This window comes from Electrona antarctica, assembly GCF_951216825.1.
Source record: "Electrona antarctica genome assembly, chromosome: 19".
Taxonomy (NCBI): Eukaryota; Metazoa; Chordata; class Actinopteri; order Myctophiformes; family Myctophidae; genus Electrona; species Electrona antarctica.
The window spans coordinates 44,205,598-44,231,932 of NC_136800.1; the positions used below are offsets into that span (position 1 = coordinate 44,205,598).

A 26,335-nucleotide genomic window follows, 5' to 3' on the forward strand; every position below is an offset into this window, starting at 1 on the left:
CTGGATTAAAGGTTAATTGTTTGTCATTACCAAACACATATTGTCATTACCAGAACACACAGTCATTACCATCATGCTACATGTTTTGATAGAAAATAAATGTTTTCTGTTACCTTGGGTCTTATCTCAACCATTGTGGTGAAGTGTTTTAAAGTAAACATTTGTATTCTCTAAAAACTAAAATTGCTATTCAAATATTGTGACTAGTAAATAACATTACATTGTTGAGCCAAGGCAATATGTTGAAAAGTTACAGAGAACATGCCATTAAAATGTATTTTAAATGCACCTACACATATGTAACACATGGTTCTCAAAGAATGCTTGTTGTATTTGCTGGAATGATAGTGAAAACTTTACTTGTCATGTTATTTTTGCATTAAAATCTAACTTTTGATTATGTCACGGTAATGACATTTTGCTGTGACAACTTCGAAAAAAGCATGGTAATGTCAAAATGATCATGAAGGACAATCAAAGCTATGCTAAGATCATTGTTCCAGACCCCTTAATTAAGAGTTTAAACCAGATTTGTATTTTTTAAATTCTAAACTCAAAAGTGCCCGAAGTTGAAGAATCACCCATATATATATATATATATATATATATATATATATATATATATATATATATATATATATATATATATTGCAGTCTATGGTTCAAACAGATACAAAGGAAGACACAAGGGCAATAGTGTGAGAGGCGGATGGTTTTATTGGTATTTTAGTGACCAGGAGTTACAAAGTGCACATGACCATTTCACACCAGGAAGTACAGTACAGTACAGTACAGTACAGTACAGTACAGTACAGTACAGTACAGTACAGTACAGTACAGTACAGTACAGGACCATTTACAGAGACGACCAGAGCTGCATTTGACCCCAAAAACATTCACGAGCAAAACCTCTTGAATCGAGATTCAACCGTTCCGTCTTAAAAAAAGACAACGGTTCTCAACTTTCTCTGGAAATCTTGAAAGTGTCCGCGGCGGCCCACCCATTACAATCTTATACAGTGTTTGTTTATTTGGCGCCCCACTTAATTGCGGTATCCTCCCTCGCGGGCCCCGGGGAGTGGGCCCCTCCCTGCCCAAAAGGTTGTGAACCACTGCCTTTAAGATTCTGCATCATTTTCAGAGCCAGTCGAATCATCGAGTTCGGTCAAAATGGCGGTTTGGATTGGGGAGCGAATATCGAGGGAATAGTTGCTACCGTCAAAACTGCTTTTTAAAATTGTATCTCTGCAGCATCTTAACACTTAAGACAGCGACTATTAATAGCCTGCCCCCATTAATTAATCCCTCGATTGCGTATTGCCATGGTTTAATCACGCGTGACACTTACTTTGAAGAGCCAAATATCCGTATCGCATTTTACTATGAAACCATTCCGTGTGTGTTGACGAAGCTGTGTGCTCGTTCTCTCGGTCGGTGGTGGAAAAAGTGGACCGCGAGTATCACAGCGCCTGCTACAGGCCGTTGAAAACGCTTGTCTGGGACAAAGCGTCCTCTGCAATGTCGCTTCTGTGAGATAAAGCCGTCTGAAACCAGAGCCGGCAATGTAAGTGGATGCGCGCGCATTTTCAAAATGGCCGCGCCCATTGTGTCAGAAGCATAACAAAGCGAACGGACGGTAGATTTCGATACGATCGTATTAAAACATGCATTAATGAATACATCGCTGTTAAAACGGCTTTTCCGTTTGTGGCAGGCTACAAGATTCTACGTTTTAAAATTCCTATGTTCCTGGCGGGTAAACGATTAAGACTAAAACTATGGAATGTGAAAGTATCAGTAGCAGCGACAGTTAAAGGACCACTTCGTCCATTTTCACCCTCATCTTGGGTCCTAATAGTGCTCATTATAGGGCATAGCAGTGGGCGTGAGTGAGCCCTGAGTGAGCATTTGTCTCTCTGGGAAAAAATTAATGACCCTAACGCCTAACCCATTTTTCTGTGGAACCGGAAAACCACACCCACTGCTATGTCCTGGTATGGTACCATTTTGTTTTACTCAGTTCCGAAGTTGGTGAAGTGGTCCTTTAAGCTAAACTAAACATAATTCAGTGGTTTTGGTCAACGGCAGCATTAAGGCAACTCTTATTATTTAAAGCCACGTTCAGGAAATGTGGTTTGGAACTCTTGTTGTTCAAATCTGATGATCTGAACAGGGAAGTCCCAACACACAGGACAGTGAGACAGCAAATTCCGGTTTGTATCGATCTTATGACAGCATGTCAAACACATCCTCCAGGCTATCTCATTACAATAACGGTCACTGTCAGGAAGAAAACTCTTTATATCTGATTCTACCTTTTTTTAAGTTTTTTTTTTACGTACATTTACGTCCTACTTGGTCATATCACAGCGTCACACAAATCAAACTAACCCATTTTGGGCGGGAACCCTTTTTGGTGTTTTAAGCATTATGTTATACTTTAGCTATTTAAAAATATCAGATCTACTAGCTCATAGGGCGGCACCGAGTGCCGCGCTATGAGCTTGTAGGTCTGCTATTTTTGAAAAATCGTCAGGATTTTTAGAAGACATTTTATAAATTTCGACGTCAGGCAGTGGCGTGCACAGATATGACACTAGGGGGTGCTAGAGCACCCCCTGCCCTTTTGGCAATGTGCCCTTTTGAAAAAGAAAAGAAAAAAACAAACATTTTTTTCTCTTTTTTTTTTTTCAAAAATAGCAGACCTACAAGCTCGTAGCGCGCCACTCGGTGGCACGCTATGAGCTTGTAGATCTGCTATTTTTCAATAGCTAAAGCATAACATAATGCTAACACCAAAAGGGGTTCCCGCCCAAAATGGATTAAGGCAACCGGCCGGTTCCACGCGCTGCACAAGGTGCCCTTTTTTAACTTGAGCACCTGCCCCTCTAAATGTCTGTGCACGCCACTGGCTTGATGCTATACTTTTGATACCCGTTTTAGGCATGATTATGAGGTTTCCACCCGACAGTGACGATATCCATCACATGACAGAGGTTTCTGACTCCAAGCCAATCCGTTAGTTACTCTGGGCTCCATTTTCGTCACCGCTAAACCCCTTATCCCTAAACTTATTTTGCCTTTTTCTTTTTTTCTTTACAATTTTGCAAAACATTTTTGAATAGTTAAAATGGCCAGTCTACAAGCTCACAACGTAGATCGGCTAGTTGAGCTATTCAAAAATGTTTTTCAAAATAGTAAACAAAAAAGGCGAAGAAGTTTAGGGATAAGGGGTTTAGCGGTGAAGGAAATGGAGCCCTCTGTTTTTTCCCCCTGTCCATAAATTAGCAGCAATAACCTTTCTGACTCTGTTTCAGTTTTCAGGTCGTGGCACAGCCGTTTATATTTGGTGACAAGGTACTGGATCCTTGTTTGAGTCTCAGCTGCCTTAGCAGCATCGCGGAGACTACGCCATCAACAGTATCTACGTGTTTTTTGCATAACATAATCATTAACTACTCTATAAAAATTTAATCTGTCCAAATATTTACCAAAAACCCACCTGGTATGGTGGTGTTCCACATAAAACTGACTTTTTGGGAAGTTTTACTAAAGAACTTTTTGTGGTAAAAGCCATAAAAAAAAAAGAAAAAAAGAAAACCGTTTAGTTGTACGTTTTGTAGCATATAGGCTTCAATATCTGATGTGAGGAGAAACCTTTGCTCAAACTTTGTTTTTTTCCTGCATGATGCATAGATCATCGTTATGGCTTATATAAGTACAGCGTGTTAAATGATCATGATACAACAGGCTGCTGGCGTGGTAAATGATCATGATACAACAGGCTGCTGGCGTGGTAAATGATCATGATACAACAGGCTGCTGGCGTGGTAAATGATCATGATACAACAGGCTGCTGGCGTGGTAAATGATCATGATACAACAGGCTGCTGGCGTGGTAAATGATCATGATACAACAGGCTGCTGGCGTGTTATTAGAAGGCACAAGTAGAGCTTTCATTCTGTACTGTACTATATGGGGCAGTGGTGGCGGGCGGCCATTTTGTTGTTCCACAAAATGAAAGCCCATTCATTTTTCCCCATAGAGATTTCTAGGAAAAAAAATATTTGTATTGATAATTTAAAAGCGGGAACCAAGACATCCAGGATCCAGTGTGACCAATAAAACATTTAATTTGTATAAAAAAAAATCATACACTGCCTAGGACGACTTTTTCATGTCAGCAAACGGCACAATAAAAACACCAGAGTCGCAGGACCGCACGAAACGGAACCGCACACGATCGCAGAATCACATTCAGATCAGCTTCCTGTATTTATTTTTTGGGGTGAGGGCGGCATGTTGTTTTCAAACGGCGCCAACTCGACTCGCCAAATCAAACACAAAAAAGAAAATACTAAAAGCAACATTTCTTGAAAAGGTAAGATACGAGCAAAAGGCCCGACAGCAGCTCAACACAACAAGAACGATTCGTATTCATATTATGCTTGATGGCTTGAATCCAAATTATGAATATTTTTCCAGAAATCTCTATGGGAAAATAAATTAATAACGGGCTTTCTTTTTGTGTGGAACCACAGCATGTGCTTTAAACCACTGCTGTGCCTCATGAAGATGAAGGAATATTCAACGGGTGTGTTTGGAAATAACGAATGAATTGTACAATAGCAGTTGTGGAAATCCTGTAACAATCCGAATAACAAAAGTCCCAGGGAAACAAACTGTGAAGAAATACTCTGTATGGCGGTGAAATGTCTAAATGTCAACACAGCGATGCATTGATATCGTTTTGAATACTTTTTTTTTTTTTTTTAAGCAAATCCTCCAGTACACATTCGACAAAGCAATTTTTCACTTGAAGTGGAGTAATATTCGACCATCGAGTATTTATACTTTGATTCTGGGGATGGTTGAGTACAGAAAAGAAGGCCTTATTTCGGACGATTTCTGCTATTTGTGTTTCATCTGTACGCAGTGCCACTAATGCAGGACAGATACATATAGGATGGACTTATAACCACGGCTACCCGCATGTACGTGTACAAAAATATGTTCAGCTAAACGTTATGGTGCCTTTATGGTGTCTAGTCCTAAACCAGACAGGGTTCAGCTAAACGTTATGGTGCCTTTATGGTGTCTAGTCCTAAACCAGACAGGGTTCAGCTAAACGTTATGGTGCCTTTATGGTGTATCGTCCTAAAGCAGATGTTCAGCTAAACGTTATGGTGCCTTTATGGTGTATCGTCCTAAAGCAGATGTTCAGCTAAACGTTATGGTGCCTTTATGGTGTATCGTCCTAAACCAGACAGGGTTCTACGCCCTCTTCATGCCCCGGCCCATCAGACAGGCGAACACGGTCATGACCATCTTGGGGTTGACCTCCACCAGGTCCTCTGGCAGAGCGTACACCCGCGTGCCGATCTTCCTCGCCATGGAAACCGCGTACCTGAAGAAAGAAAGAAAATAAAAATAATAACAGTTACTTACTGTACTGTACATTTTTTTTTAAAGTCATTTAATCCATTAAATCAGAGCGCCCAGCGATTTATAGCAGCGGAGCACTTTTACCGACGGACCGGATGTTATCCCGGATGTGGGTGTAGCAGCTAGATGTAGCCAAAACACTCTAGAGCCGATCGACAACAACGGGAGGTATGATTAATTATATCGCGACTAGCGTCTGGACAGCGGGGGCCGTCTAAGACATGATCTTTTCTTAAAATTGGACGGGATGATTTAGATTTATTAATCTAATTTATTTATTATTTATTCACGTTTTAAGATTTTCGTTCTCGTCGGCTAAACATGGGGGGGAACATTTTCGATGACGTCCCACTGTTATGCAATTCGAATTTTGCGCAACCGGCGTTTCCAGGCTGTGGAGCGATGCGATCGGTTTTGATATCAATAATCATCGTCTCTATGGATAAAACGTTGTCTTGGGCGATCGGGGTGTTACTAATTGAAAGGACGGTGAACTTCGTCCTGGGCGATCGGGGTGTTACTAATTGAAAGGACGGTGAACTTCGTCCTGGGCGATCGGGGTGTTAACAATAAAGAGACAATATGACGTAATGAGGCACATTATGACGTACATTTTAAGGGTAAGGGCGTACGCTAGGGAGGGTAAATCCTTATAAGGGCGTACGCTAGGGAGGGTAAGGGCGTACGCTAGGGAGGGTAAATCCGCTAAATTGGTATGAAATGTTTTTTCTGTCTTTTTTTCAGTGACGATTGGATACGGGACTACAAGAAAACCCCTCTCCTCTCCTCTCCTCTCCTCTCCTCCCCTCCCCTCCCCTCCCCTCTCCTCTCCTCTCCTCTCCTCTCCTCTCCTCTCAGACAAGACTAGTCGAGGTCAAGGTCATTTACTTTGCGTTGTCCAGTTTGTCCTCTTCTGACAGACTTCCTCTCTTGACCAGGTCAAAGTTCACACTGTCTGGCTGGAGGGCGTCGATAAGTTCCAGAACTGGAATGCTGGTGCTAATCTCCTTGTCCTGGGGAAGAAGGTTTCAGTGGATAAATATTAATCTCCTGGAAGAAGGTTTTTGAAGTTGTTGAACATCTGAAAATACCCTTTTACATAAATCCAACGATATCAGCAGAAAATACATCATGTGTAACCAAACAAACACACAAAGGAAAAACCTAAATTGACACAACACTGATGATAAGAGCTGTCAAACACTGATGATAAGAGCTGTCAAACACTGATGATAAGAGCTGTCACAACACTGATGATAAGAGCTGTCAACACTGATGATAAGAGCTGTCAAACACTGATGATAAGAGCTGTCAAACACTGATGATAAGAGCTGTCACAACACTGATGATAAGAGCTGTCACAACACTGATGATAAGAGCTGTCAACACTGATGATAAGAGCTGTCAACACTGATGATAAGAGCTGTCACAACACTGATGATAAGAGCTGTCAACACTGATGATAAGAGCTGTCAAACACTGATGATAAGAGCTGTCAACACTGATGATAAGAGCTGTCAAACACTGATGATAAGAGCTGTCAACACTGATGATAAGAGCTGTCACAACACTGATGATAAGAGCTGTCAACACTGATGATAAGAGCTGTCAAACACTGATGATAAGAGCTGTCATAACACTGATGATAAGAGCTGTCAACACTGATGATAAGAGCTGTCACAACACTGATGATAAGAGCTGTCAACACTGATGATAAGAGCTGTCAAACACTGATGATAAGAGCTGTCAAACACTGATGATAAGAGCTGTCAAACAAGTCTAGGATGCCATCTATGAAATCTACTACACAGTTTATACAATATGCCGTCGAGGGGCCTGGGGGTCCCTCTCAGCCTGGGGCCTGGGAGGGGCCTGGGGGTCCCTCTCAGCCTGGGAGGGGCCTGGGGGTCCCTCTCAGCTAGTCCTAGGGGCCTGGGGGTCCCTCTCAGCTAGTCCTTGGCCTGGGGGTCCCTCTCAGCTAGTCCTTGGCCTGAACAACATGCCGTCGAGGGGCCTGGGGGTCCCTCTCAGCTAGTCCTTGGCCTGAACAACTCCAACTCCTGTCTTTTTCAAGTTCATACTTGAAATACCGACCAATACCGGTCGAAACGTTGTGATTGTGAATAAATACTTGGATCATTACAAAAGTGACAGTTTGGCTCAGCGCCAAGAGGGGAAGATGTGCGCTGTTCTATAATGGTAATATCTAACCTTGAAGTTGTGGATGGAGGAGGTCTTGTTCTATATAATGGTAATATCTAACCTTGAAGTTGTGGATGGAGGAGGTCTTGTTCTATAATGGTAATATCTAACCTTGAAGTTGTGGATGGAGGAGGTCTTGCCAGCCTCCGCCAGGGTCTTATTGACCCAGTTCACGATCAGCTCATCTCCTGCTGCCTCCCCATCGCCCAGGTTCTCCAGGAGGTTCAGAGTGTACCTACGCACACACACACACACCAAAAAACAATGGTTAAAGATTCAACACACACACACACACACACACACACACACACACACACACACACACACACACACACACACACACACACACACACACACACACACACACACACACACAACAAGACTCCACGCATTTATGGAGATGTGTAGAAATGCAGTGTGAAGTAATTAAACCTCTTTTTTTGACATAATACTAAATAAAGGAACAACACATTATATCCAGACAATTGATTAGTTTAAAGGCGATGGCCAAAAGGTAGATCGTGATCTAGCAGTAGATCACATGGCATGATTCTAAAAATATATTTAATTTAAAGGTATATTCAGTGATTTGACTTAATTCAAATATCACTTATTTTTTCTTTTTTTCTGGATAATCCTCCCTACTATAGAGTGTGCTGACCATATAAGGAGTTCCTCCCTGTCCCCAGTGAGCCCCTGGGGTAAAAAAAAACCTAGTTTCAGTTTTGGTGGCAGGTGGCAAAGCCTTCATCCAATCAGGATGAGAGGGGCCTTCCTCCAATCATGATCGAGTGGGGGCGGGCCTTGGTGCACATGCTGTTGGCCTGTTGCACTTCCCCCCACTGTAGAGCGTGCATGTGCACATTTTGTTACCGGGGCGGACTGGGTGGTTTTCCAAATCACTGAATGCTCCTTTAAATATCAAAAAAAATGGCATCTGACAATTCTTTTGGTGGGTAGATCTTGTTGAGAACTGGTGTGCAGATTTTTTTTAAATTTGTTCTACTGTTCAGGTACCCTGCCAGCGAGTTATGGGATGTGACACTGCGTGAAACAATTATGGGCACTAGATTTGTCTGTAAACCTCAAGTTTAGCGGGCATATACAGTAATATACGGGGGTGATGGTACATTTCGGGAGATTACCAGAATTTGTTGCTAAATTTACTGGGTGTTTCCTGGAATATACTCAACCGTATTTCCATGCTTTTTGCATGGAATACGTCAACTGAACGGATTGCGGAGCGGTCTTGATACCGGAAGGTCGCCAGTTCGAATCAGCGGTCCGACACGTTAAAATTACCACCGCTGAAGTGCCCTTGAACAAGGCATTGAACCACTACCATGAAATGTTCTATGAGCAGGGCCTGGCTGGAAACAAGTTCTTGAGCTTAGCCCAGATACCCTGGGTAAATATAGTAATCATTTCATTTCATTTCATTTCATTTCAACTCCTCCATAGTGTTTGAGGGGCAGCTGCATGCAGAGTCTGTGGGTGTGATTAATTCAAGGGACATTATATTTCATGGCCCTCCTGAGCAGGTGGGCAGCGACTCAGACCTCCTCAACGTGACCCTCCTGAGCAGGTGGGCAGCGACTCAGACCTCCTCAACATGACCCTCCTGAGCAGGTGGGCGGCGACTCAGACCTCCTCAACCTCCTGAGCAGGTGGGCAGCGACTCAGACCTCCTCAACCTCCTGAGCAGGTGGGCAGCGACTCAGACCTCCTCAACATGACCCTCCTGAGCAGGTGGGCAGCGACTCAGACCTCCTCAACGTGACCCTCCTGAGCAGGTGGGCAGCGACTCAGACCTCCTCAACGTGACCCTCCTGAGCAGGTGGGCAGCGACTCAGACCTCGACATGACCCTCCTGAGCAGGTGGGCAGCGACTCAGACCTCCTCAACATGACCCTCCTGAGCAGGTGGGCAGCGACTCAGACCTCCTCGACGTGACCCTCCTGAGCAGGTGGGCAGCGACTCAGACCTCCTCAACATGACCCTCCTGAGCAGGTGGGCAGCGACTCAGACCTCCTCAACGTGACCCTCCTGAGCAGGTGGGCAGCGACTCAGACCTCCTCGACATGACCCTCCTGAGCAGGTGGGCAGCGACTCAGACCTCCTCAACGTGACCCTCCTGAGCAGGTGGGCAGCGACTCAGACCTCCTCAACATGACCCTCCTGAGCAGGTGGGCAGCGACTCAGACCTCAACATGACCCTCCTGAGCAGGTGGGCAGCGACTCAGACCTCAACATGACCCTCCTGAGCAGGTGGGCAGCGACTCAGACCTCAACATGACCCTCCTGAGCAGGTGGGCAGCGACTCAGACCTCCTCGACATGACCCTCCTGAGCAGGTGGGCAGCGACTCAGACCTCCTCAACGTGACCCTCCTGAGCAGGTGGGCAGCAGGTGGGCAGCAGGTGGGCAGCGACTCAGACCTCCTCAACACCACAGTCAGTTCACAGCACTTGAAACCCACCGTTTCAAGCATGTGTGTGTGCGCGTGCGTGCGTGGTGTGCTGTGCGTGCGTGTGTGGTGCATGTTGTGCGCGTGTGCGTGAGTGAGTGAGTGCGTGCTGTGGTGCGTGCGTGATGTGCGTGCGTTACCTCCTCATGAGTTGCCACACCAGAGCGAGGGTCAGCGTCTCGTTGCCGTCTTTGAGGTCGGCTCCTGCGATCCCAACCAATGAGAAACCAGCCGACGACCCCACTTCCACCGCGTAGTTACAGTTCTCTAGCTGCACACACACACACACACACACACACACACACACACACACACACACACACACACACACACACACACACACACACACACACACACACACACACACACACACACACACACACACACACAGTTTAATACCAAACCTGACCCCTCGTAAAAATAGCTGTCCCTGCGTTAATTATTTAGCCACAAGCTCAAGCTCTTGTTAATACTTCATCATTAAATGGATTAAAGAAAAACACAAACTCTCACAACTGAATACTTTTGTATGAAAAGTCCTAATGTGTGATTTGTGAAACAGTGTGAAGGGGGGGGGGCTCTTATCATCATCATCCACATGTGTTAGTATGGGACGTCCTCGTGACCGGTGCCCGTGTGTTGGTTCCCACAGCACCAGCACCAGCATGCTAATATGTTTAACCCATTTTGGGCGGAACCCCTTTTGGTGTTAGCATTATGTTATGCTTTAGCTATTGAAAAATAGCAGATGTACAAGCTCGTAGCGCGCCACCGAGTGGCGCGTTACAAGCTTGTAGGTCTGCTATTTTTGAAAAATCGAAGAACGACATAGAAACATAGCTTTTTCAGAAAACTCTCAGGATTTAGAAGACATTTTTAGAGGTCAAAATGGGTTAAATAAATATAATAAAGGATACATTAAATATAATATCGCCTGGTGCGATCGCCAACAGCGCTGCCTGTGTCTGCTTGCAGTAACAGCAGCACAGCCTGCCCGTCAATCAAGACGGCCGTGGCCACGCCTCCGCCCCCTTTTCAGGGAGAGGGAGGGACGGAGCGGAGAAATGAACCACAGAACACAGTACAGGTCGCGGTGCGTCTCGTTTTGAAGTTTTTATCCCACAATTTTGTAACCCATTTTCCACCCGTGTGTCAATTATCTAATGTGATCCTGGGCTCTGCACACCCTCCGCCAACGTAGTCCCCATATATGGGGGCCATGGGGAGAGCAACGGACTTGAACTCATGCTTCCTTCATAGCTGAGTGTCCAAGTTGCTCCTTTACACCTGACAGGGGGGAGTTTGTCAGATACGAAATACACGGACCCACCATCTTACCTTCTTCATGTTGGCTCCACCATCTTACCTTCTTCATGTTGGCTCCACCATCTTACCTTCTTCATGTTGGCTCCTAGCTTGGAGTACGGAGGCATGTTGACCCTGTGATCCCAGTCCACTGGAACGCCACTCCTCTCGAACAGCTGGAGGATCACCAACGCATCCAGCAGGTCACTGTGGGGGCACGCACGCACGCACGCACGCACGCGCGCACACACACGCACGCGCACGCGCACGCGCACGCGCACACGCACACGCACACGCACACGCACACGCACACGCACACGCACACGCACACACACACGCACACACACACACACACACACACACACACACGTACACACACACACGTACACACACACACACGTACACACACACACACGTACACACACACACACACACACACACACACACACACACACACACACACACACACACACACACACACACACACACACACAGTCACACACGTTTGTGTTAATGTCGTCGACTGAAACTACGATGAACGTTATTCGATATTATTCGATTCAACGTTATGATATTGAGTAACATTTGAAGACGTCTGTGTTTGGAGGAGAGGGGAAGAAAGAAAGTAAGGAATAAAATAAAAATCGGCAGCGACCGAAAGCGAAACTTTCAACACCAATCTCCTCTTCTGGGGGTCCCTGGCACAAAGCATTTACAGATGGTGGTCTGCGGCCAAATGCATTCATCGTTTTGGGCGTTGATGGGTTATGGGCAGGCTAAGCCCTATTTGACAGAAAAATAGCCAATAGTGTAAAAACAATACTGTACTAACCCATAGATGTGGTTGACATAAGGGTTAAAATAATGTACTAACCCATAGATGTGGTTGACATAAGGGTTAATATACTGTACTGACCCATAGATGTGGTTGACATAAGGGTTAATATACTGTACTGACCCATAGATGTGGTTGACATAAGGGCTAATATACTGTACTGACCCATAGATGTGGTTGACATAAGGGTTAATATAATGTACTGACCCATAGATGTGGTTGACATAAGGGTTAATACTGTACTGACCCATAGATGTGGTTGACATAAGGGCTAATATACTGTACTGACCCATAGATGTGGTTGACATAAGGGTTAATATAATGTACTGACCCATAGATGTGGTTGACATAAGGGTTAATACTGTACTGACCCATAGATGTGGTTGACATAAGGGTTAATATACTGTACTGACCCATAGATGTGGTTGACATAAGGGTTAAAATACTGTACTGACCCATAGATGTGGTTGACATAAGGGTTAATATAATGTACTGACCCATAGATGTGGTTGACATAAGGGTTAATATACTGTACTGACCCATAGATGTGGTTGACATAAGGGTTAATATACTGTACTGACCCATAGATGTGGTTGACATAAGGGTTAATATACTGTACTGACCCATAGATGTGGTTGACATAAGGGTTAATATAATGTACTGACCCATAGATGTGGTTGACATAAGGGTTAATATACTGTACTGACCCATAGATGTGGTTGACATAAGGGTTAATATAGTACTGACCCATAGATGTGGTTGACATAAGGGTTAATACTGTACTGACCCATAGATGTGGTTGACATAAGGGTTAATATAATGTACTAACCCATAGATGTGGTTGACATAAGGGTTAATATACTGTACTGACCCATAGATGTGGTTGACATAAGGGTTAATATACTGTACTGACCCATAGATGTGGTTGACATAAGGGTTAATATAATGTACTGACCCATAGATGTGGTTGACATAAGGGTTAATATACTGTACTGACCCATAGATGTGGTTGACATAAGGGTTAATATACTGTACTGACCCATAGATGTGGTTGACATAAGGGTTAATATAATGTACTGACCCATAGATGTGGTTGACATAAGGGTTAATATACTGTACTGACCCATAGATGTGGTTGACATAAGGGTTAATATACTGTACTGACCCATAGATGTGGTTGACATAAGGGTTAATATAATGTACTGACCCATAGATGTGGTTGACATAAGGGTTAATATACTGTACTAACCCATAGATGTGGTTGACATAAGGGTTAATATACTGTACTGACCCATAGATGTGGTTGACATAAGGGTTAATATACTGTACTGACCCATAGATGTGGTTGACATAAGGGTTAATATACTGTACTGACCCATAGATGTGGTTGACATAAGGGTTAATATACTGTACTGACCCATAGATGTGGTTGACATAAGGGTTAATATACTGTACTAACCCATAGATGTGGTTGCATTAAGGGTTAATACTGTACTGACCCATAGATGTGGTTGCATTAAGGGTTAATACTGTACTGACCCATAGATGTGGTTGACATAAGGGTTAATATAATGTACTGACACATAGATGTGGTTGACATAAGGGTTAATATAATGTACTGACCCATAGATGTGGTTGACATAAGGGTTAATATACTGTACTGACCCATAGATGTGGTTGACATAAGGGTTAATATAATGTACTGACCCATAGATGTGGTTGACATAAGGGTTAATACTGTACTGACCCATAGATGTGGTTGACATAAGGGTTAATATAATGTACTAACCCATAGATGTGGTTGACATAAGGGTTAATATACTGTACTGACCCATAGATGTGGTTGACATAAGGGTTAATATACTGTACTGACCCATAGATGTGGTTGACATAAGGGTTAATATAATGTACTGACCCATAGATGTGGTTGACATAAGGGTTAATATACTGTACTGACCCATAGATGTGGTTGACATAAGGGTTAATATACTGTACTGACCCATAGATGTGGTTGACATAAGGGTTAATATACTGTACTGACCCATAGATGTGGTTGACATAAGGGTTAATATACTGTACTGACCCATAGATGTGGTTGACATAAGGGTTAATACTGTACTGACCCATAGATGTGGTTGACATAAGGGTTAATATACTGTACTGACCCATAGATGTGGTTGACATAAGGGTTAATATACTGTACTGACCCATAGATGTGGTTGACATAAGGGTTAATATACTGTACTAACCCATAGATGTGGTTGACATAAGGGTTAATATACTGTACTGACCCATAGATGTGGTTGACATAAGGGTTAATATACTGTACTGACCCATAGATGTGGTTGACATAAGGGTTAATATACTGTACTGACCCATAGATGTGGTTGACATAAGGGTTAATATACTGTACTGACCCATAGATGTGGTTGACATAAGGGTTAATATACTGTACTGACCCATAGATGTGGTTGACATAAGGGTTAATATAATGTACTGACCCATAGATGTGGTTGACATAAGGGTTGACGCCTAGAGAATTCATCCAGTTACGGAAGGTTCGCTCCTCTCTCGTCTCACCTGAGAGAGAGAGAGAGAGAGAGAGAGAGAGAGAGAGAGAGAGAGCGAGAGAGAGAGAAAAGAGAGAGCAACAAAGTTATTCATCGACAGAAACAAAATAAATACGAAAATGATTGGATCGAAACAACCAAAACTCTAAGTAAACTTAATTGTCATCAGGCCCTGAATAGACAATACAATACACCATGGGATAATATTTGCACACGGTGACTGATAAAGTGAGAAAAACGTTAACATCGAGAGAGGCCGTCCAAAAATGGTAAATTATGCATTTATATAGCGCCTTTATTCAAGGCGCTATATAGTCGGACAGTCATCGAAAATGTTCCCCCCGTTTAGCCGACGAGACCGACAATTATTAACTCTTGATCAGAATGATAACGATCATGTGTTAGGCTTCACTCACACCTGCACAGCGGATTGTTGTATAGCTGATGCATGAGACTCGTTGACTGATGCAAGCTCGCAATTCATTTCCAATGGGAGTCACATGGTTTGACACAAAGTTTGTGTTGTATGAGGGGGAGGGGGGCAGTCGAAACACAGCCGAAAGCCGTACAACAAAAATGTTGTGTCAAACCATGTGACTTCCATTGGAAATGCATTGGGGCGGCCATGACACTTACCCTTTGTTCACATCTAGCATCCAACAATGTTGTATGCTAGATGTGAAGGTGTGAGTTAAGCCTTAGACGGCCCACCGCGGTCCAGTTGCTAATAGCGGTAGATTTAATACCTCCCGTTGTTGTTGATCGCCTCTAGAGTGTTTTGGCTACATCTAGCTGCTACACCCACATCCGGATAACATCCGGTCCGTCGGTAAAAGTGCTCCGCTGCTATAAATCGCTGGGCTCTGATTTAATGGATTAAATAACCCTGGGCAATCAAGGTGTTAACTAATGTCATTTTGTTTGGTTTTACTTGTCTTTTTATGATCATTTATTTTCCATGAATGCTTTGGCAACATCAGAATGCTTGTCGTGCCAATAAAGCACAATTTAATTGAATTTAAACAATTGAGAGACAGATACAGTAGTTGGGGAATTTTCTGATGTGTAATACCAACACTGCTCACTAGATGGGGGTAGAACCATGTCTTGTGTTATTCAGTGTGCTGGACTGCTGAAGTTAATTCAATGCAGCACAGGTATGTGCGTGTGTGTGCGTGCGTGCGTGCGTGCGTGCGTGCGTGCGTGCGTGCATGCGTGCGTGCGTGCGTGCGTGCGTGCGCTCCTCTCCGTACTTGCTAGATGGAAGTCCTGGTTCTCGGGTTTCTCCAGGGCAGGGAACTTGTTGAACAGGTTGGCCACGAAGGCCAGGTTGAGTTTGGGGTTTCCGCTCACCACGTCACCCGGGGTCACAAACTGCCGGCAGCCCAGACGGTCCGCCTGGACCAGCATGCACTCTGCCCTGCGGAGGTCCTCCCTCTCCTGGACAGGGGGGGGGGGGACGAACGGCACCATGGGGGGGAAAATTACAGTCACCATTGTTGCAAAGAAATACAAAAAACAATTGCGATTAATCAGTGTTGATTCCGTCGACTAAAACTAAGACGACCCCGTCGTGGACCGCCGGGGGTCCCCCGTCGTGGACCCCTGGGGGTCCCCCGTCGTGGACCCCCCGGGGTCTCCCGTCGTGGACCCCCGGGGGTCTCCCGTCGTGGACCCCCGGGGGTCTCCCGTCGTGGACCCCCGGGGGGTCCCTGAGCCCCATGTTGAGAACCACTGCTCTCTCCTGTACAATAAGACTGTAGTAGCACCGCCATTCAGAGAGAGCTGATTTCACTTGGCAGCGCACGCACGCACGCACGCATTCACGCACGCACGCACGCACGCACGCACGCACGCACTCATGCACGCACTCATGCACGCAGCTCTGTGGGTGTAGGTGAATTAATTAATTTGTGGGACAGAATGGAAGCTGAACTTCCTGTTTCCTGTTGGCCTGTTTTAAGCGTTGTTACCTCATCCTGGCACTGAATGACAGGATATGCAGCTGTGTGTGTGCGTGTGTGTTCGTGTGTTCGTGTTCGTGTTCGTGTGCGCGTGCGTGCGTGCGTGCTGCGTGCGTGCGTGCGTGCGTGCGTGCGTGCGTGCGTGCGTGCGTGCGTGCGTGCGTGCGTGCGTGCGTGCGTGGCCTATATAGCCGAACAGTTTCACTCAACAGAAGTGCTGATTTCATCTCGAGGGCCAAAAGAGACATTTGACGTCTGCCCAAACTGACTGACTTTGACTCCACTACATTTCTAGGGAGTTATAGCAGCTCTACCCGATCACAACGCGCCCCGCTGCGACACGCTGGGAGCTTGTAGATAGACTCATTTCACTATTATTGATTCATTTCTTTCGAAAGAAAATGTGTGATTTTTTTAACTGGGATATCAAACATTTCAATACATCAATGCATTGATATATAAAAAAAATAATGTACATTGTATGGACAATTTGAGTCTTTTTTTTAAGTGTGTACTCCCAATATTCAAGTACACCTTTGGCCTATGGTTGAGGAGTATCCATCTACCTGTATACTTTCACTCAAGTATACTGGAGTCGAGTACTTTGTGCACCACTGAACAACACGACACTCAATGAACACACAGCTTTAATGTTCCCAGTGGAACCTTTGAACGATGCACGTTGTTTCTGTAATGCACCAGTCAGTGGTGCGCTCAGGGATATTTTTAGAGTTAAGTGCTCAACAAATGTCCCGCACTGTAAATGTGGTTATACATAAAATCATTCTACAAGGACGCCTGAGAGCATATTTATGACCTAATCGATACGTGGGACCGAGTTGGTGTTGTGTTTCAAGGCACAGCAGGATGCATAAAATGCTACTTCACGTCGTCTTGCGTTCCCTACTCGACCACGGCTGTCGTATCATGTGCATTAGTGAGAACCAATTATAGGAATGAGGTTACAATGTTTCATGACATTCATTTTCATTTATTTTTATTTTTTTGGTTTTAAGTTTTGTTTTAGGTCTTTTAGGTTTTATGACCTAAATTACACCCCAAAAAAAACAGAACTTTGAACATTCAGCGGATTTTCTGTGGTCGGCAAATCCATCCATCCATCCATCTTCGACCGCTTATCCGTAGTCGGGTCGCGGGGGCAACAGCTCCACCAGAGAGCTCCAGGCTTCCCTCTCCAGAGCAACATTAGTGACTTCCTCCTGGGGGATTCAGAGATGTTCTAAGGCCAGTGAGTCGATGTAATCCCTCCATCTGTGCCTTGGTCTGCCCCCCCGGGGTCTCCTCCCAGTGGGACGTGATCCTTGGTCTGCCCCGGGGTCTCCTCCCAGTGGGACGTGATCCTTGGTCTGCCCCGGGGTCTCCTCCCAGTGGGACGTGCATCGAGGACCTCCCTAGGGAGACGCCCAAGAGGCATCCTAACCAGATACAAGCGAAGAAGCAGCGGCTCTACTCCGAGTCTCTCCCGCGTGACTGAACTTCTCACCCGATCTCTAAGGGAGAGATGCCTGCAGCCACCCGTCGGAGAAAACTCATTTCGGCCGCTCGTATTCTCGACCTTATTCTTTCGGCAAATCCCATTGGCATATATGTGATTTGCAGGCTGTGACATCACAAACAGCAGGAAAATCAGAGCACTTGTTTGAGCCAGAAAAACCCCAGACCACAGAAAATCTACTGAATGTTAAAAGTTCAGGGTTTTTGGTGCAATTGAGCTCCATCAGAAAACCAGTAAAAACCATAATGATGGACCAGCCCACTTTACTTACGTTGAGACCGGACATGTCGATCTGGATCCGGGCGACGCCCTCTTTGCTGCCGTCAGGAGCAATCTGCTGGAGGAGGTGGTAGTACGCTCTGGAATCCTACACACGCACACGCACACATGCACACGCACATGCACACACGCACACGCGCACACGCACACGGACACACACACACGCACACACAGGAAATGCAGCACGTGTTACTCTCCACTTCAAATTGTAGATATCGTTGCCGTCAGACAGAAACCTCTAATGTGCATATTTACATTTTTTGTGGGTTTTTTCCCCCCCATAAATTAACGCCCTAATTCAGTGGTTCCAAAAGTGGGGTCCGGGGACCCCCAGGGGTCCTTGAGGGAGTTTAAGGGGGTACCCATGCTAAATGATAGTTTGGAACCAAATGGACCCTTATGGGTCTGTAACTCTGAGAGTGTACAAATGGAACCAAATGGACCCGTTAGGGTCCATTTGGCTCAATTTGTACACTCTCAGAGTTAAATTAACATTGATGTTACGATATAAATTGGGGGTCCCAGAGATAGATATGCCATTAAATGTAGACTAATATGCATGTCAAACTGGGGGGGGGTCGTTGAAATTAAACGGGTTGAGAATCACTGCTATAGAGCCGTAACAATCTTCTCTCATGGGGGTCCCTGGCATATCTTTTCAAATGGGGGGTCCGTGGGCTCATTACTGTCGATTTGGGGGTCCTTGACATGACAAAGTTTTGGAACCACTGCCCTAATTGATCACACTACAAGCATCACACAGAAGCATCAAAAGGGCAAATCTACAATCTCCAAAAGTGCCGCCAAGCGACATGCTTTAGGCTTGTAGATCTGCCATTTTTGCTATATTTTAATTTGACAGATTAGATTTTGGACATAACGAGGTTTCCACCCGACAGACAGAGACGATAATGTTGAAGAACAGAACAGCTGCCTAAAAAACACCAGATTTTATTTTCGTTTTTTTCCTAACGGAATGTTTCCTGAAAAGTCAATGAGAAGTCAAATGGTAAATAAAGACTTGCATTCGGACAGATAGAGATAGATTATGTTGACAGAATGCAGAGCAGAGCACACATTTATGATGGAGAGACTTTCACACGAGAACGGCCGTCAGGGCCGTGTTCATAGAAAACGTCACAAATAAAGTACCGGGGTCCCTTTAAACGAGAACGGCTTCGGGGGGGGGGGGGGGGGGGGGGGTGGAAACACCTTCCAGAGTGGAAATCTTCCAAAACACCGTCTCCTCCCGTCCAGTGTTGTTTTTGTCGACTAAAACTATGACGAAAAATGTTCGTCGACTACCTTTTTTCACTGACGCAAACTACATGAAAACTAAGCTACGGTGACTAAAACTAAGACTAAATATACTGACTGAATTTCGTCAACAAATAAAAACTAGACTAAAATGCTAAGAAGGTGAATGGACTAGTGGACAAGTGATCCAGTATAAGTCATTTTACACTTGGTTGCATGCTGAAAATAGCCGATCTACAAGCTCACAACACGTCGCGCTGCGACAAGTTGTGGGCTTGTAGATCGGCTATTTTCAGCAAGTGACAACGGCATCATTACGACGCCATCAAGGCCCGCCAAAATACTTTTTTTTTTACTAAATCAACTGTAGATTTAGTCGACTAAAGCTTATGATATTTAGTCGTAAACTAGACTAAACACTAAAACATTCCAGGTGACTGAAACTAAATGAAAACTATTCAAGAGACTATGACTAAAACTAAAATTGGCTGCCAAAAACAACACTGCTTCCGTCTCCATGTAAACGGGACAAGCGGTGAATCCGCAAAACGTGTGACAATCGTGGCTCACGTCGGCTCACAACACATGTTTATTTCATCGCTGCAGAGCCGTAGGCGATATTTGCAGTTCCTAGGATGAGCAAAGCGCTCCCTCGCCCTCGCTCATCCTACAAATACAAAACGTAGCGAGCGAGTCGACTAGCGAGCCTCTGCAATGGTGAATGTAAACCATATATGTAAACAAAGAGCCTTGTGACAGGAAGTAGGACGGTAGGTGGTTCCAGTCATAGGTATTAAAAAGAATAGATGCCTCATTGGCTGCTGCAGTTCATTGGAGCCATGTGTGTCGACGGGATGGCGGAAGAATTTACACTGGGACGCCGGAAGAGTGGACGGTACACTACGTCACGCTGCCACTCAAGTGACAACTGGCCAATCACAGCGCATATTTTCCAGGACTTATCAGACCCAAACATGCGCTCTGTGACGCACGCTCATGCTTCCGTGGGGCTTCCCAAGGAATCTGGGGAATGTTTTGCCCTCCCTTGAGCACATACGCTCCAGAGCCGAAAGGGGCGTCTATGTCTATGGTTCCAGTACTACGCATGTGTGCCTGGTCTATATGGCAGTGCGTCACACCGCCACCTAGCGACCTGGCATGCACACTACAGCGTCGTCGTGTACAATCTGAATGTAAAATGAGAACGCAACAACGGGCCGTTTTCTCTGAAGCTCTGTTCGTTCTCGTGTGAAAGTGAGACTGAAAAAGAAAGAAGATTGAAAGAGATGAGATACCTTCACCGAGTTGGAGAAGTCACCTATCTGAGGCAGGATGGAACAGAAACACAGTGAGAATCATAAGAACAGAGAGACAGAAAAGGATAATATGGAAATTTGACATGAAAGGACAGACAAGGACGGACAGTCAGTCAGTCACACATGGTTATTACGTCAACAGCATGCACAGTGTTAATGATTAGTTCAGGGGTTGGGAAACTTTGATGATTCAGAGGTCCAAACCCATTCTTGACGGGAACCCCTTTTGGTGTTTAAAGCATTATGTTATGCTTTAGCTATTGAAAAATAGCAGATCTACAAGCTCATAGCGCGGCACCGAGTGCCGCGCTACGAGCTCGTAGGTCTGCTATTTTTGAAAAATCGTGAAAATGTGCAGCAAATCTTTGAATATTATATTCTTTCAGAGCGAACGTTTTTAAGTCAAATCTTTTCTTCTGGGGGGGGTCCCTGGAGCAACATATTTTCAGATGGGGGTCGGTGGCCAGATACAGATGATTCTGGGGGTCCTTGACATGAAAATGTTTGAGAACGACTGTTATAGAAACATAGGTTTTTCAGATTTAGAAGCCTTTTTTTTTTTATCGACAGGTCTCAGTCCAAAAAGGGTTAAGTCAACAGCATGCAGAGTGTTAATGATTAGTTCAGGGCTGTGAAACTGTGATGATTCAGAGGGCAACTATTATTTTTTCCCCATTTTGGACGGGAACCCCTTTTGGTGTTTCAAGCATTATGTTATACTTTCGCTATTGAAAAATAGCAGATCTACAAGCTACGAGCGCTGGGGGTCCTTCTGGGGGTCCTTGACATGAAATAGGTTGAGCACCACTGACATTGAGCACCACTGACATAGACACATAGGTATTTCAGAAAACTGTCAGGATTTAGAAGACTTTTTTTTTTAAATCGACCTCAGTCCAAAAATGGGTCAAGTCAGCAGCATGCAGAGTGTTAATGATTAGTTCAGGGGGGAAACTGTGATGATTCAGAAGGCTACTATTATTTAAACACTCACTCCAGAGGCCCACGTTGCAATATATACACTGTTGGGCAGAAATCTCTTATCTCCCGAATTTAACTTTTTGAATGGTGCAACCACTCCAAGGAACAGCAATGTCCGTGTCCGTGTCCGTGCGACACCTATGTGACTCGTGTTAACCTATGTTTGTGTGTGACTCATGTGTGACTCATGAGTACCAGTAGGGGCGCTGTCGTGCCAGAAACAGAGAGAGAGAAATAGTGCTGCACTGTTGCCTGCTAATGAGAGCAAGAGAGAGAGGGGGGGGGGGGTGTTGCACCACTCAGTTCACACGGGTGTGATTTTTTATTAATGCCCTACTTTTTCATAATTATGTGACCAGATTTGACTGAGAGACTGCCATCGCGCAAATTCCAGCTTTTCACCAGCTTTTCTTTTTTTTTTTAAATGAGTTAATAGCACAGGCAGACTCTTCACATAATAGAGCATGTCTGAAATAAGTGTCAGAGCTGATGTGAATATGAAATAAAAGCTTAAACATGTAGCTAGGTGTAAGAGTCCACATGAAGTGAACCTTTCAAGCCTGTTTTCTCAACTCTCCGTTTCTCTGCAAGACATTACTATATAAGCCATATCTCCAAAACTGGTGGGTCAAACTGAACAACCAATATGTCAATTTGAAGCTATGGTTCCCTGCTTTCATATGACATGACAAAACGAAAATTCTAAAAAATCAACTTCATGAAAGTAAAACAAAAAAAAAGTTAACTTCATGAACTTAAATACAAATACATTGGAAATTTAAAAAAGCTACTAATATAGACTGAAGAAATTAAAGCTGGTCATGTTTGGGATTGTAAACAGATTAAATCAATAATATATTCCGATATGAACCTGCGGGCCGCATTAAGCCACAGTTTGCACCCATGCATGGATTAGTTAGTAGCAGATGCTGGGGAGGCCGTTGAGGGGTCAGATGGGTGGGCCGCATGCCTTTTACAGACCATGAGTTTACTTTAACCCATTCTGGGCGGGAAGCCCTTTTGGTGTTTTAAGCATAATTATGTTATACTTTAGCTATTGAAAAATAGCAGATCCACAAGCTCATAGCGCGGCACCGAGTGCCGCGCTACGAGCTTGTAGATCTGCTATTTTTGAAAAATATAGCAGGATATTATATTATATTATGATTAATTTGCGAGGAGGCTCCGCTTTATGTTTTACTCATGATAAGAGACTTAATGACGGAAGCATTTAGAAAACAGTCTGGGAATACGAGAGTAGGGTTTAGGAGTTAGGATCAGGGTAATTATTTTACCTTGACATCAGAGCTCAGGTTGTTGATGGGGGGGGTTAGGGTAATTATTTTACCTTGACATCAGAGCTCAGGTTGTTGATGGGGGGGTTAGGGTAATTATTTTACCTTGACATCAGAGCTCAGGTTGTTGATGGGGGGTTAGGGTAATTATTTTACCTTGACATCAGAGCTCAGGTTGTTGATGGGGGGGTTAGGGTAATTATTTTACCTTGACATCAGAGCTCAGGTTGTTGATGGGGGGTTAGGGTAATTATTTTACCTTGACATCAGAGCTCAGGTTGTTGATGGGGGGTTAGGGTAATTATTTTACCTTGACATCAGAGCTCAGGTTGTTGATGGGGGGTTAGGGTAATTATTTTACCTTGACATCAGAGCTCAGGTTGTTGATGGGGGGTTAGGGTAATTATTTTACCTTGACATCAGAGCTCAGGTTGTTGATGGGGGGTTAGGGTAATTATTTTACCTTGACATCAGAGCTCAGGTTGTTGATGGCAGGCAGGCCAGCCTTGCTGAGGTGGAAGTTGGCCCAGCGCAGCAGCAGCTCCTCTGGACTGAGTTTCAGCAACTCCTCCAACTCCTCCCCCTCCCGGAGCAGAGCTGCCAGAACTACGCACACACACGCACGCACATGCACACACACACACACCACACACACACACACACACACACACACACACACACACACACACACACACACACACACACACACACACACACACACACACACACACACACACACACACACACACACACACACACACACACACACACACACACACACACACACACACACACAGGAAGAGGACTATGAGTCTGCTGTAAGTTGGGAGGGAGCGTCATCAATGTTGTTTTTAATCAAGGTAATAGTATTAGGGCCGGCGAGGCAAGCCAAGTTAATTTGTTTAGCACATTTCAACAACAACAAGGATAACTCTCAATGTGATTTACATTCACATTAAGCAAATTAAGTTTATATAAAAAGCACATTTGAATGCAAAAAAAACAAAAGAAGTAACATTTAAAATAAGAGAGTGAAATAAGTAATGCATCAAAGAAGTAAAGAATGAAAGGCAGTGACAAACAGACAGACAAAGGTTTTTTCTTCGCTGCGATTTGGAAATACTTGAGCTGTAGCCGACCTGCAGGTTTCTGGGAGTCTGTTCCAGACATGCGGAAAGTGTGTGCGTGCGTGCGTGCGTGCGTGCGTGCGTGCGTGCGTGCGTGTGTGCGCTACCTTCGTTGCGGCTCAGCTCGATGTCGGCGAACAGGCCGATCTTGATGATCTGCCACAGGAGGCCCAGCACCAGGTGAGGCTTCCCCTCCTTCAGGTCCTGAGCTCCGATGTTCACCACGTGGCAGCCGATGGCCGACGCAGAGTTCAGAGCCAGGTTGAGATTCTCCTGAACGAACGCACGCACGCACACGCGCACACACACACGCGCACACGCACACACACACACACACACACACACACACACACACACACACACACACACACACACACACACACACACACACACACACACACACACGTGTCACCGATCACAAAACATTTGGATTTTGTTTTAGTTACAATCTTTTGAACGGAATTTCGTTTAGTTTTAGTCATCTAAATCGTTTTAGTTTTAGTCGACTGAATATCATAAGATTACTGTATAGTGGACTACCAACCTTGCCCCAAATCAAAGTCCTGTATCTCCGTCCAGATTAGGGATGCCACCGATTAAACCATTTTTAGATTAATCGCGTTGCACCATTTTCCAGCCAACTGAATGGCTGGACAATGGAAATGAAGAGTTTACATAGTACACATAGTACATGCATAAACTTTCCTTAATGATTATATCTGGTTTCAGTATTTATTTATCGCTATTATTAAGGTTATTGTAGTGGTCAATTTGTATTGGGGGTGGGAAAGGGGATCGGGGGGCAGGGGGGTGGGGCGCGATACAATGCCAAAGCATTCCCGGGGGTCCCCACTGACTCCCCAGCCAAAACCGTTGAGGACCCCCTGGGCTAGTGAACACTGGGCTAGTGAACACTGGGCTAGTGGACACTGGGCTAGTGAACACTGGGCTAGTGGACACTGGGCTAGTGGACACTGGGCTAGTGAACACTGGGCTAGTGGACACTGGGCTAGTGGACACTGGGCTAGTGAACACTGGTCTAGTGAACACTGGGCTAGTGGACACTGGGCTAGTGAACACTGGGCTAGTGGACACTGGGCTAGTGGACACTGGGCTAGTGAACACTGGGCTAGTGGACACTGGGCTAGTGGACACTGGGCTAGTGGACACTGGGCTAGTGGACACTGGGCTAGTGGACACTGGGCTAGTGGACACTGGGCTAGTGGACACTGGGCTAGTGAACACTGGGCTAGTGGACACTGGGCTAGTGAACACTGGGCTAGTGAACCAACCTGCGTAGTGAAAGGGGATAGTTTCTTCTTGTTGATGGTCCTCTCATCGATGGTGTCGGGAACAGACAGGTTGATCATCTTACTGCAAATAAACAATAACAACATTACAGTCATTCAATAATCGTGAAGAAAAATACCTAAAATGGGCCATCTGCCCATTATGGGAGTATGAGATGTTTTAACAGTTCTACTGCGTAACGCGCATTCCCCGCTATTTAATCCAATATTCTACGCTGCAGAGATTGTCTTATTACCCTTAGCATACGCTGAAGTATTTGCAGCTTTCAACCACGAACATCCGATGGTTTGTTGTTGATCAGAAGAACCAGCGGCCATGACAATGACCATGACAATGACCATGACAATGACCATGACAATGACCATGACAATGACCATGACAATGACCATGACAATGAGAAACGAAACCACCCTGCACAGCATGTTGTAGTCTGAACAAACGGCCCGTCCACATGCATTGGGCTCA

General features: G+C 44.9%; 1 protein-coding gene and 1 long non-coding RNA gene across 3 annotated transcripts in view; both read right to left on the reverse strand.

Annotated features, from left to right (window-relative positions):
• Positions 1 to 699: 699 nt before the first annotated feature.
• Positions 700 to 26,335, reverse strand: part of LOC306912408 — a 330,734-nt gene continuing 305,098 nt past the window's right edge. The window contains exon 2 of the long non-coding RNA XR_013788374.1: positions 700 to 1,261. This is a non-coding gene — a long non-coding RNA (uncharacterized lncRNA). The remainder of the gene's footprint in view (positions 1,262 to 26,335) is intronic.
• The window catches only part of LOC306912401 (plastin-3-like), a 65,400-nt gene continuing 39,764 nt past the window's right edge, over positions 700 to 26,335 (reverse strand). The window contains exons 6-17 of one of the 2 annotated variants that reach the window (XR_013788371.1): positions 25,852 to 25,933; positions 24,667 to 24,832; positions 23,896 to 24,038; positions 18,576 to 18,671; positions 16,078 to 16,264; positions 14,756 to 14,834; positions 11,509 to 11,626; positions 10,255 to 10,385; positions 7,760 to 7,883; positions 6,335 to 6,459; positions 2,784 to 5,408; positions 700 to 2,712 (exon numbers count right to left, since the gene is read on the reverse strand). Coding sequence is in view for 1 of the 2 variants with exons in the window: in XM_079488589.1 (XP_079344715.1) it covers positions 5,276 to 5,408; positions 6,335 to 6,459; positions 7,760 to 7,883; positions 10,255 to 10,385; positions 11,509 to 11,626; positions 14,756 to 14,834; positions 16,078 to 16,264; positions 18,576 to 18,671; positions 23,896 to 24,038; positions 24,667 to 24,832; positions 25,852 to 25,933 (1,384 nt within the window). In the remaining variant the exon portion in view is untranslated. Of the gene's footprint in view, positions 5,409 to 6,334; positions 6,460 to 7,759; positions 7,884 to 10,254; positions 10,386 to 11,508; positions 11,627 to 14,755; positions 14,835 to 16,077; positions 16,265 to 18,575; positions 18,672 to 23,895; positions 24,039 to 24,666; positions 24,833 to 25,851; positions 25,934 to 26,335 lie in introns of both variants that reach the window. The other variant, XM_079488589.1, reaches the window with a different exon arrangement.